This window comes from Armigeres subalbatus, chromosome 3, assembly GCF_024139115.2.
Source record: "Armigeres subalbatus isolate Guangzhou_Male chromosome 3, GZ_Asu_2, whole genome shotgun sequence".
Taxonomy (NCBI): domain Eukaryota; kingdom Metazoa; phylum Arthropoda; class Insecta; order Diptera; family Culicidae; genus Armigeres; species Armigeres subalbatus.
The window spans coordinates 167,799,740-167,813,865 of NC_085141.1; the positions used below are offsets into that span (position 1 = coordinate 167,799,740).

Sequence of the window (14,126 nt, forward strand, 5' to 3'; positions counted from 1 at the left end):
CTCAAATGAAATTAGTTTGGAAAAATAGTTCATCTGGACGTTAGAACTCACAACTTTCAACTTTTGTGGTATTTGCAAAATCGTATTCGGGAAGGCCTATTGAAAACGGTGTCTCCTGCTAAGTCATGATTCGACGTGATTTACTCAAACAGAAATGATAGCCATTTGGTATGGCATTCCCTTTTTCAGCACTATTTCACAACGTTTATCAGTAAGAGCTACGTCAGCTAAGAGACACCTCTTTCTATTTTTGTCGTGTGCAAACTTGCAAGAAATTTGAGACACAGTCTGACACAAAAAATGTCGAGTCACAACGCCAATGAATTAGCAAACTTTGCATCATTCAAAAAGGAAAACCCATTGATAACGTCAGTCATAGAAGAAGTTTCCTGATTCCATTCATCAAAACCACTTTCTTCAAAATCCACTTCGTTTCCCCTTAAAGCGTGACGTATGTTTTCAACGGGTATTTCCTAGAGATATCATTTGCATACTTAAGTTTATTAACACCCGACTGAGGTTATCTTTTCGCATGCAACCTGTCTTCTCCGGGGTCAACACATGAACACCCTACAATATTAAACGCTACACGATCACAAAGTGGCTCGTATACAGGCGGAGGATAGTTTATCGTATTCTAATTAGACTTGTGCGCCGCCGCCGCCAGTGGTTTAACTCACGTCGTCGCCGCTTTCAAAGATTTTGAGTCGGCGCGCCGCCGGTCACAATTTTACCACGCCGATGACTAATCGCAATAAAAGAATCAATTAACTTGAGTCGAGTCGAGTCAGGTACGAGACATTGAAGACGGCCTAACAGTTGAGGTCGAAATACGTATCTGTAAAGCAATACAACGTCTCCAGTAGCCTTGCGAGCAAAGGCGTAGGATTGCCAATCCGGAGATGGCGAGTTCGATTATTGGTCCGGTCTAGGATGATTTCGCTTTCGGGTTAAAACATTCTCAACTCCCTGGGCATAGTGTATGCATTGTACTTGCCACACAAGATACATAATCATGCAATGGCGGGCATAGAAAAGCAACTAATATTACGAAATCTTAATTATATTTTATTGTCTTGGAAATATTTGATACTTGATTGTAAAAACTCTGATAAATGTTTCTTCAAAAACTTTGAATTTCTGGAATTCCTGAGAATATTCGAAGAAGTATCGTTTCGACATACATTTTAGATTTTCTTCGGAATTTCCTCCAGGGATTCCTTTGAAAAATATTCCAGAAATTACTGCGGAAATAACGGAAATTACGAATTTTCTCCGCAGATTCCTTCAGAACTTCCATTACCAATTTCTTTAGAAAACTCTTTACGAATTGTATTCGGAATTCTTTAAAGAATGCATACGAAAATGGTTGTAGGAGCTCCTACGAAAATTTCGTTGGGAATTTCTTCGGAGACTTCTTATGGAGTTTCTTCAAAAATTGCTTAGGAAATTTTTTGAAGCAATACCTTTGGAAATTTCCTTGAGAATTCCTTCGGAATTACTTTTGAAATTTCTTTGGCAATTATTTCAACAGAAAATCAACATTTCTTCCAGAAATTGTTTTTGGAGATTCGTCCGGTAATACCTTCGGAAATTGCCTCAAGGAGTTCTACAACAACTCCTCCGGGAACGAATTTCTGAAAATCTTTCGGAAATTCTTTCGGGTATTTCTTGTAATTTCCTTTAGGAATTTGTTCGGAATTTCCTCCACGTATTCCTTCAGAAATTTGTATAGGAAAACCTTGAGAAATTCGTGAAGTTACTCTTCAAAAAAATATCTTCAGAAATTCTTCTAAGAACTCTTCTGGAATTCCTTTCCAGAAGTTCTAGGACGAAATTTTAAGGAAATACCTTAAGAACTCCTGAACAAGTTCCTGAAAGAATATCCGAATTTTCGAAACTCCTGAAAAAACTTCCGACAATCTTAGATTTCTCCACGAATTCTTTTGGGCATTCCGTCGCGACTTCGTTCAGAAATTCCTCTAGGGAAATAGGAAATAAATCTAAAAATTAAATAAATGCTTAAATTTATCAAGATATTCCTCCATAAATTAAATTCAAAGAAGGACTTCTAAGAACTATTTCAAAACTTCCCTCGGGAATTCTTTAAGAACTTCCTCCAAGAATTCTTTAGGAAATTCTTTTAAAACTGCTTCAGGAATTCCTTAGCAAATTCCATCAGGAATTGCTTCGTAAAATTCTTCAGAAATTCCACACCTTTCGAAAATCCTCCGCTAATTTCTTTTTAAATATCTATAGAAAATTTTTTAAAATTTCTTTGAAAATTATTTTAGAATTCCTACAAAAATTCTCTAAAAAATACTTTTGAAATTCATTGGAAATTTGCTTAGAAATTTAATCAGAATTTATTGAGGAATTCCTTCGAAAGATTTTTTTTAGGCATTCGTTCGGATTTTTTTAAAGAAAATACTTTGGACATTTCTTAGAAATTTCTCTAGGGGTTCCTTAGCAACCTCCTTGACATTTTTTCCTGAAATTCCCATAGGAATTCTTTCAGAACTAACTTGAGCAATTCCTTGGGAAATACTTAGGGTAATCTTTAGAAAACTCTTCCGGTATGTTTGGTAACTTTAGGAAGACATTTTTGGCCATTTCTTTCAGGAATTTCTTTACAACATTCTCCATTTCTTTTGATTTTTATCGGGGATCTTCATTCAAATTCATTCAAAACTCCTTTAGAATTGTTTTTCGAAAATTCTGTCAGGAGTTCTTTTAAAATGTCGGTAGGGATTTCTTCGAAATTTCCTTTAAAGGTTCCTTATGGTTTTTCGGTAGCGTTGTTTCTACAATTGATTTAGTTTTAACGGATTCAAGTCAGCTGTGTGGCCAATTGGTAACTCATGCTGACTTTGACTCTGATCACCTTCCTGTGACGTGTAAAATCTCACAAGAAGCCATTAATAATCCAATCAGCTCTACTTTCAATTATCATAAAGCTGATTGGGATTTATATAAAACGTATATCGATTGGAATTCTGGGGTGGCATTGTGCATCTCGATTCGAACGTAATTCTATCGAGTCGAACATGTTTGGCATTACGGCTTTCGATTCGATCTCGGAAACGACTCATCGTTCGAGTATGCTCGAGGAGGTACAAGAATAACGAGATTTTTTGGCATTATAGAGACTCGATAGCACACTGAAAAACGACTCAAGTCGAATGAAAATCACTCGTCACCTTTATAGCTTTCGAATGTTGTTCGAGAGTCATTTCTTGCTGAAAGTTTTTCATTATATTTTTTATTATTTCTCTATGGGAAGAGTATAAATGTTTCATTATTGTATCTTGAAGGAAAGAATGTCATTAGTATACCTACTTTTAAAGTTTCCAGTCAATATGCAATCTCTAATTACACCCAGTTTTTTTTACACGGTTGGAAATCATTAATTTCCCGGTTAACCCGAACTTTCACAGCTTTTTAAATACCACCTGAGTTTTCTTTGATTTTTTGTGAATTTTTTCGTGGGGTTAACTCATTATTTCATTGATGCTGAAGGTCTCAAACGACGAAAACCAAACCGTGTAAAAAAACCTGGGTGTATCCCGAAATCCTCGTAAAAACGACTACAACTTAAATCATTTTTTTTGGCGGTTTTCACGTATTTCTTGACGATTTCGACAAACCGCGTGAAAAATCTATGGGGAAAATTTGCGTAAAAAAGTATATATTCCAAAATATACGTAAAAATAGTTGAGTCAAATAAAAAAAAACGCGCAAGAGATAACCCAAGTGCATTTAACTAAAACACATGGAAACATCAAAGTAATTTATTATCGAATCCTTTTTGGCTTTAAATTATTTAGCTCAAATTGGATCTGTGGCATAAACTCGAATAAATATAATAAATGCCACTTAAAGCATTTACGATGAGTTTGATTGCTCTACGCATGCGGTCGCGTGTACTCGGACGACTAATGACGGTGGAAGACCAACATGATTACGGTGATTAGAGCAAATCGAAGCTTATCGATGCTTTATCCAAGCTTTTTTTTGAAGCCTTTGAAAACAAATCACCAGTCCGTTGTTGGGGCGCAGAGAACGATCCTCTCGATTAATAAACGTGTACACTCAACGGCTGTAGATATACAACAGTGGCACGTAGCGAAGATTAGACAAATCAAGCGTCCGAAAGCTATTCAATTTTGCAAAAAGAGCTAACCGTGGTTGAGGTTGGTACTCCGATTCTGTTAGCTTTTTCCAAAAACAATGACCTTTAAGTGGTCTTGTTTATTGTAGAGGTTACCACGCCTATCCTAGAGAGTAGGAGTTTGAAGGTTCCAGTCCCTCCAAGAACACGTGGATTAAGTTTTTACTAATTCCATATCAATTTGTCTGTTAGAAACATGTGCAATGCGCCTTTTAGCCAAGACATTCACCAAAAAAAATGATTTTCGTACAGCAGAGTTGCCGAATATTATACGATTAATAGCAAATCTTATAATTTGTGACGCCCTTCTGCTTCAATTTATAAAACATGTATCGTATCGGCATAATGTTTTAATCGGTTTCAACTGCTCAATAAATAATATTACTTTTATAGCCATTGGGCACGATTTAGCATGTTTATAAATTAACTACAATTCATGCCGCATGAAGGATGCCTTTCCAACAGGCAACCTTTTGCTTATTAGATGGCTTTACCCATTAATAGGTGCTATGTTATTATTGATATACTACCGTAAAATTCACCCATTTCTTGTAAGAATTGCCATACCCATTTTAATGAGTAGTGGCGCTGAAAAATGGTGGGCCCTACGATAATATATCAACAATATTTAATATGATAATAAACAAAATCCTTTCATACATACTACGCAGATGAAATTGCTCACACTCTCTTTGTTTGCTCACATTCGCAATGCATGAAGGTTGTCTCTCCATCAGACGGCTCAATAAACACGGAGAACGCTGTCTCTTATTCTCTCTGTTTGTTTCGTTTGACAGAACATACCTCGATTGAGCTAGTACAACACCATTCAGAAATCTTGTACTGCGACTGAATGAAGTCGAACAGAAATACCTTCATCGGACCCCAGTATATGACTGACTTTTAATCTCGAACACTAATTTGCAATTCGTCATTTGTAAACCCCGTTCGTTTGAACATCTGTTCATAACCTTAAAAATAAGTTCAATGTCATTAACACAATTAAGTCGAAAGAGTGAAAAATATATGGAAATATACTCATTTTACCCAATCTTTGCTGAGTTGCACCATCTAGGAGTGTTTGTTTTCCTTTTATCGCCACTCACATCAAGCGGAACAGTGCAGAATCGAAACAAACCCGCAAAGGCAGCCAGAAATAATTTTCACAATTGACGAATAGAAATGTAAGTTCAAATTCGAGATGCGCAATGAACCCGTTAATTTGAATGGTACCGTTCACAGTATCAAGGGTCCGGTAATAGAGATGAAGTACGTTGCGCTCGCAGTCTTTGACTAATGTATTTGCCGAATTCAGAGTCATTGCAATTGTAAATACCTTGAAATTAAATTCAACTCCATTATTATTGACGACGATCTTCAGCTACTGACCCGTCTTTTTTTCTTTTAACTAAGGGGATGACGGCAACTTTGACAAGGTTTGTTCTATGTATGTTATCTTGAAGTTTTGTCGTAAGTTTTATGAAATTTGGCCACAATGATAACGATATACGAAGAATGTTTAGACCGTTGAGCATAGTCAATCTTCATCCTGCCAATATTAGAACAAAACCTGCCAAAGCCGTCTGTTCCCTAATTTTGTTTTACCAATTATCTAATACATGCATTCATCTCTTAGACTAGCTGTTCCGTGTTTTCTTAACACTATCATCCTTATTTGCTATATTACATTTTTAGTTATTATTAATACATTTCAGTTGCCTTTGGCAGTTAGGATTTTTCCTCTGGTTGAATTGAGCCATTTTGGAATTACAATGTTTTCAACCTAAACTGTTATGTAATATAAGGGTATAATGAGTTAATACGTTGCAATAGAAGATTGCAATGATTTTTATCTAAAATGGAAATTATTTTGTTTGCAATGTTTTTCAATGTAGAAAATTCTACTAAAGGTTCATTGGTACTATACCACGGAAGCAAGATTCAGCCAGAGTGAATATAGACACCTAATATATTTTGTTACATTTAGCTTGAGAGCGCTTCAATGTGACTTTTTAAAGTTAATTTTTGATCTAGCAGAAGTCCTAAATAAAACTTTGCTAGACCAATTAATTGAACCCCATTGTAGTGACAATATGTCTGCTAGAAGGTTTCAAATAAGAAGCTCTCAACTTATGTGGAAAAATTATAAGCTGAGTTTGGAACCATTCAGGAAGTTTTCCATTTTGCCAAGTAAGTGGAGAAAATATCCAAACTTTTTGCAATCTACTACAGAGCAACTTTGAAGGCTACGCCCTTTGGCTGAGAGACCTGTGTCATCTGCTACAAATAAAGATTTTTGACACACCCTGGTGAAGTAAATCAGATAAATCCGAAGTAAAAATGTTATACAATATGGGCCCCAGTATGCTTGCAGGGAACACTGGCCTCTTACAGGTAATCTAATGGATTTAGAATGCAGTAGTTTACAAGTGAGCAATCTGATAAATAGTTTTGGATCAGTTTAATGATGTACAGAGGAAAATTAAAATTCGTCAATTTTACAATCAAACGCCATGCCAAACACTGTCAAATGCTTTCTCTATGTCAAGAAGAATAACTCTAGTCGAATATCATTTAGATTTGTTGAATGACAATTAAGTTCGTAACTCTTAATAACTGATGGTGGTAGAATGCCCATGGCGAAAAACCAAATTGCTCATCATAAAATGGAATTGTCATTAATAATATGAACCATCATTCTATTTGAAATAATCTTTTCAGCAGTTTGCTTATTGAAGAAAACAAGCTGGTTAGTGACTCTTACTAGAAGCCTCAGCTGGAGTTTTGTCCGGCCTCAAAGGTGGAACAACTTTGGCGTTTTTCCATTGTATCTGGAAAGTATGCCAATTGAAAAAATTGTTAAATAAATTAACCAAAAAGGATAAAGAGCTCTGAGGAAGTTTTTTTTGATAAGTTTTTAGAAAATACCATCATCACCCTGAAACTACTCGACAATACGCAGTAGCGAGCACAACCAAGAGACTCTCCGGCAATCCCAGGGTCGGCTAACTAGTAATCAAGGGTTTTTCGCGGTAAACAAAACTAACAACACAGGAACTTTCACTTTACTCATATAATTTATTTTTCCTAATTGTGGCGTGTGCGTGTTGTTCTGTGTAATAAATTTGTGTTAATTTGTTAAGTGTGACCTAGTTTTAACGATGGTACCGGTACATACCGCTGCTGCTGTTGGTGATGGAGCAGAATGGCCGACACAGCGACTCTGTCGAGCTGTGCGACCAGAAATCTCGCCGGAATAGCGAGGCGAGCGGTGAACGGACGGTCTTCGTCCGACGGGGCCAGCGGGCGTTGCTGACGATGGTGGGCAGGCGTCTTCCTCGTAGGCGCGATCGGCCGGCCGTGGCTTAGCCACCTTGGACGGCTGAGAGGGGAATTCTCCTTGACGATTAGGGCTCTACGGCTCGAGGAATCGTCCGATGAAGGACGACAGAATCCTTTACGATTTAGGCGCGGAAGCCTGACGGCTTCACGGGCCGAACCGTGTGCTGGACGGAAAGAAGTTCAAAAACGACGTAGAAAAAAAGGTAGGAAAAGAGGTCCTAAAGGACACCAAGGAATTAATTCCAAGTTCCATAGTACAGGATTGGGAATTACCTGAACACTTTTTCCCCGGAGCTCACACTAGCTCCCACTAGAAAGGGGGGTTCACTTGGAATACTGCACTTTACTTTCACTTCACAGCACACGGACGCCTGATTTACTAAGAGGCTGAGTTTGGGCAATGGCTACTCTTTATACCAAATTCTCCATATTTTCCCTGCTAATTTTATTGCATTTTCATCCAACATGACATTTGCAGAATCATGATGCCATGTTGATATTTGATAGCATCCTCATGTTCTTTACAGCGGTACCAAACCCTCAGGCTTCTGTGGTAATTCTGTTGGCATTACACGAGAAACGTAAAGGCTCCGACAAACAAATATAATTGCAAAACAAAATCACAATTTGTAACCAAACGGTTACAACCCGGTGCTAGCATATTTTTAAATTTTCTAGTAATAAGATCTCTTACAAAACGGAAGAATTTCCCCACGAATACTTCTAAAACTGCAGCTTTTTATTTTTCCCTCGTAAGCCAAAAAAAAGAGCTTCTTATTTGAAACTTCTTCTGCCAGATATATTGTCCGGTACATGGGCCTATGTAGTTCCGATTAATTTGGTCTAATGCGAAGCTAGAAATGTTTAGGATTTCTGCTAAGTACAGATCCAGTTCGGATTTCAAAAAATTGTGATGTGAATTCAGGTTCGGGTCGAATTTTGGGTTTTGCGAATGTAAAATTGCCAGGTACAGGTCGGGTTCAGGTTTATTGGGCTAAGATTTTTCATTCAGGTTAGAGGTCGGGTCAGGGTTTGCAAAATGTGAAACCCGACCACACTGTCTCTGATTCGTCGTGGCTTTTGAGACAACTCTTCAACGGAAGCATATTTATATCCCGTTTACATATATGAGGCTAGTTCTAGCGAGACGCGTGCCTATCCCAAACAATACTAGCACGAAATTAGCATAATATATAAAGCAGCAATGGCGAGGAGACAATTCCTGTTTGTTGGCTAATGCGCGCTAGTATTGTCCGGATAGTCGCATTGTCTAAGTACTCACTATCTCAACAAAACCGATATCGGTAATTGTTCTTGCTAATAAGCGTTATGATAATTTAGCATTAGTATTGTCGGATAGCGTATTAACCCGCTAGAATTAGCGAATATGTAAACGGGCCATCAATAAACAGATATGTATGACAGCCGTCAGCCAGATGAGAAAGAAGAAAAAGAAGACATGGTGGTTATTTTCTTTTTTTTTAAATGTAGTCTAAAACGTTATTATTAGCCAGATAATCGGCTGCCGACACCACACGGCTTCCTAGGCTGTTTATGAAGAGAAGTTAAAACTGACTTTACGTCAACTGTAAATGTGGCTAGTCTTTCCATTTTTCTTCACCTTTTCGTTTTCACATAATACAGTTTTTTTAATTAGCCTGCAATAGACAGAGCTGAAAAGACATTCCCATTGCAGGTTTGGCCCATTACACGATTGCACGATAAATGTAGACCCAACAGATGATGCAATTCATGTTTCACGCAACATTTCAAATATCATCTCCACTCGACTTTAGTACGCACAAGCGGTCGAGAATACCGAGTGCGTGTTGGTCTTCCAGTTGTTTAACGGGCCAAATGAAGATTTTTCATTAAAATCGCGTGTCACACACAAAATTAGACTTTATTTATTCAATCAAATAAGTAGAGACCAACTTGGTGGCCCAACAAATCGGTAAAAATAGGCCAACCTAGGCATAAATTCCAGTATTACGATTTATGTTTTGTAAAGAATATCTCAGTTAACTGGGAACTGTTGTTAATTATTTCGAGTTATGTGCTCGAGTAATAAACGTTGTGCAAGGGAATACACCACTGGAAATAATTTTAACACCACCATGGTTTACACATACCAAAAATGGGTCGTAGCTTTGGAAGATTGATATCTTAATTTATAGCGATTAGATTAAGGACATGTTTTGTAGCCCAGCCTAAATGGTCTGAATTTTCAATTAATGATTTTTATTTGTATCTATGTTCGCTGAAAATGCGAGTTTAAGTTTCAAATAATTATATGTATGGAGCTCCTAATAAAAATAGTAGCTTCATAATTATTTCCAACAAAAACATGCATTTTCAGTAAATATGCATACAAATAACATTTATTATTTTGAAATTTAGTTTTTTGAAATCTAATCGCTAAGTGAATCGATATCTTCTCCTTCTTATTGGCATTACATCCCCACACTGAGGACCAGGAGCCGCCTCTCGCAGCTTGGTGTTCATTAAGCAGCACTTCCACAGGTTATTAATGCTGCGGGGTTTCTAAGCCAAAGTTACCATTTTGCATACGTATGCCATATCCATGAGGCTAACACGATGATGCTTTTTTATGCCCAGGGAAGTCGAGACAATTTCCAATCCGAAAATTGTCTAGACCAACGCCGCAGGATCGAACCCAACCACCCTCGGCATGGCCGCGCTGTCTTTGCCGCGCACGGCTAAGGAGGGCCCCTATGAATCGATATTGAAGATCAATATATATGAATCGATATATTGATCTTCAAACATGATTATTTTGTATGTAAAACCAGCTGTGGTGTTTTCCGGGGGTATACTGCTGCTCAAATGGATATTTTTTCTATTTTATTTTTTAAGTATTTTACGATCTTGCACGTAAATGGAATGGCATGAAATGGTTTGGAATTGATTCTCTGAAATGAGTTGAAGTTATCACCACCACCACAGCATTTAATGTATTGTGTAGAGAGCAGTTAAGCCACTCTTATCTTTATAATATGAAGTTCAGCTTCTGATTGATCACGTTTGTTAAACAAAATGTTCAACAGTTTTAACACTTACCTTCACCACCAAATTCGACTCTTGCTTGATATTCTCGCTTCTCGCACTGCCCAATTGTACTTTGACCTTATACAACACCGTCAGCATAAACGTTCCATCAGATTGCAGAGGCTTCACTTCAACGCCATCTAGAACTACGGTATCATCAGGATCGATTCCATTGATAGTCAACTTACGCTTTTCAACCAAATCCGGGATCAGCTTCGTCTGAATGTAATTTATAGATTTGGACATGTCATTCATTGTTGCAATTTGTCCAACGCTTGCACTTCATCCAAAGAAAACAATTCAACCGTGTTCTTGTCCCGCGCTCCTCAGATTCAATAAGTTTGCTCTTCGTCGTCACGACGAACCGGTTATCTGTGAAATCCGGTGTCAGTATATCGCAAAACTGCCACACTGCGTATCACCATCGACTAGCCGACCGAAACAGCAGCACGAAACAAATATTTATGCGCGCGCGTCGACTAACTCTCGAGCACGAGAACCAAAAACAAACTGACCGATCTAATGTGACGCTGCTACTGCGCAGGTTCTTGTTTGGGTTCGTACTTATGGCGAATCAGTCTGCCCGGAATAGTTATTAGGATGGTTATTAATGACGACACTAGAGAATGTACCGATACTGTTGTTATTGTTCGTTCTCGGATCAATGAACACTGGTTCGAAATGGTACTTATTTTGTTCGATTTGTCGTTGAAACTGCTTAATCGCGTTTAAAAATGCACATAAATTAGTATAAAATTTAATCCTTATTTGGTCATCATTTTAAGAGGGATTGACATGTGTTCATAGCATGAATAAATGATAGCGAGACTAGTTATCTCCCCATTTCAACGTGGTTCACACACGCTTACATTCCATTTTTGCTGGTCATGTTGGTTTAGCTGTTCCATTTATAACGATCAATCTTGCTTATATCTAAATGACCGGGAATTGAGAGGGTGCTCCAGTGATTTGCTTTGTCATGCATCAATGTAGACATGATTTACAATATTTGCAAAGATGACAATGTGGTAAATAATCTAAAGATCAAGCCAGAAACAATGCGCCAATAAACCAATCTTTTCTGTAGGGCACTGATAATAAGGGCAACAACAGTTACATCCGCCGTATGTCTCATCCCTTCCCGGACAGAAACCATGAACAAAATAACAAAACATGATATTGACTTGATTGATATAAGAGATGAAAAAAACAGGCAACAATATCAAAAATTTGCACCGAAATATCATTTAATCTATGGATAAGAACAAACTAATGGAACATGATTTTGTTCACTTATTACAAATAAGCGCCAACCGATCCACTGCATGATAATATTGGTGCAAAATATTGATATTATCGTCTGATCTTTTCATATCCATCATATTTCATTTTTGCTATCCTTATCAACAATTGATATTATTGAGCTATTTTCGACGTCTACTCCGGTTACTTTTTCAGGATCAAAAACCGTTGATAGCAATTATACGTTGCCAAAATTTCACCGCTCATGCATACAGATATAGTATTTGGTTTTTGCCATCCAATAACTCTATGTCTCACATTTAGTATTATGAAGGCGTGGCTACATATTGATCGTTGCTTCTTCATCAATATTATTTTCTTATCAATTACAGCGAATTATTTGCATGTTTATTGACGTTTTGTTATTTTGCTGTGTAATCCGAAGGTTTATTTGTTCTTACCAGAAGCCAAGAAGTCACCGTTGTAAATCTGAGTAAGTCATTTGAGTTATTGATAAAAAAGTAGAATCGTTGGATAAGAATAGGTCAATAAACGATTAAGTATGTTTTTCTAAAGCGTCATCTATAAACAACGTAACTATGAATTTGGGATAAGCTAATAAATTCAATTTTCAACATACACGTGTACGCAAAAAAAAAAGCTTTTTCTTTCATTCTCGCCCTACATTTTGTTATATACAGGATATACAGTAATACGAAACGATTTTCAAAACAAATAAAATTCTAATAGGGGAACAATACATTCCAAACAACGCATCAGATAACTTTACGTTTTGAAGATCGTATATCAAAAAGGCGTAGGGGCCTTCCTTGGCCGTGTGGTAAGATGCGCGGATACAAAACAAGACCATGCAGAAGATGAGACGTCTCACTACCCACTTCGCACTACTCACTTTTCACAGTTCGAAGTGAGATGTCTCACTCATTTCTCACCTCTCGCTGTAAAAAGTGAGTAGTGAGACGTTTCACTACCCACTTCGCACTACTCTCTTTTCACAGTGAGAAGTGAGAAATGAGAGAAGTGAAGTGAAAAGTGAGTAGTGTGAAGTGTCGTGCATGCTGTGAAACGTAAGAGTAGTGCGAAGTGGGTGATGAGACAGGTTTGTCTCACTACTCATTTTACGCTTCTCACTTGGAACAATGAAGAAAATGAAAGAAGTGAAGTGAGACGTCTCTCTTCTCATTCTTAATTTTTCACATTTTAAATGTTCAATTCGGCCAAATGACCCTTTCGGCCAAATAACCCTTTCACGGCCCTTTCAATAAATGACAGCCTTTTCGGCTAAACGACCCTTTCAGCCCTATTGTGCCTAACGACCACTTTTAATGACCCTTTCGACCTAATGACCCTATTCGGCCTAATGACCCTTTTGGACATTTCAATGACCCTTTTAGCCAAAATGTACCCAGTATTTCTCGCCAGATCAGTTTTGCCCACAGGATTCTTTTTCACACGATTTTTTTTGATCGTGTGACTTCAATTTACCATTAGGATCTTTGCAACATGTTTGAAACATCTTGAATAAATCGAAGAATAATTCAATCCCGGGATGATTTAGATCGTACAGGAAGAGACGTAGAAACTTGTCCAGTAAGATACTACTTAGAAGTAAATATGGTGGAAATTTCCCCGCCCAACAGCAGCAAGTCAACTGTCATAAAGCAAGTGCAAAATTCCACTACAAAGTGCAGCAAAAGGGTCCACTATATATACTTGCAGTATTACAAATTACAGTTTTGTTGTTTTGCTACATTTGCAAATTGATATAAGAGTAAGCTTCTGCAACGAATCTGATCTAATTAGTCTAATGTGGGGTCAACAAATGAAAATACTTAGTACCTGCATACTGCCACATTCCACAAAAATAATCGCGTCGCGCCGTGTGACGTGAACCGCGAATCCGCGAATCATTACGAACACACCCGACCAGATAACATGGCAAGTACCATATACTGATTCAACTAATACACAGTGTCTGGCACGTGTTTCTGCTCTACTCAGTTTTGTAACGGTATGAGAGCTCCAATACACCGAGTTTCCGTGACACCGACATTGCTTGGTTTCTTGTGCAAGTCACGAGAATCATACAGCTGGTAGGCGTCGTAGTATTAAGACGCATGTACTTATGAGTGTCGACCGAGACAATTATCAATAAATCGCTCGTTAGAGAAGTGGACGTTGCGGTCGGTCATAACACTGCGCGGACGAACCAGTTGAGGAAAGAAAGCTTCATAAATAATCTCAATAATTGTTGTCAAGCTTGGAAAGCCTCATTAACTAT

At 37.7% G+C, this 14,126-nt stretch overlaps 1 protein-coding gene across 2 annotated transcripts in view; it reads right to left on the minus strand.

The window, feature by feature from the left end:
• Positions 1-11,124, minus strand: part of LOC134219446 (uncharacterized) — a 29,609-nt gene extending 18,485 nt beyond the window's left edge. Inside the window, exons 1-2 of one of the 2 annotated variants that reach the window (XM_062698177.1) lie at positions 10,781-11,123; positions 10,595-10,722 (exon numbers count right to left, since the gene is read on the minus strand). In XM_062698177.1, the coding sequence (XP_062554161.1) occupies positions 10,595-10,681 (87 nt within the window). In that variant the 5' untranslated portion in view covers positions 10,682-10,722; positions 10,781-11,123. Of the gene's footprint in view, positions 1-10,594 lie in introns of both variants that reach the window. The other variant, XM_062698175.1, reaches the window with a different exon arrangement.
• Positions 11,125-14,126: the final 3,002 nt, after the last annotated feature.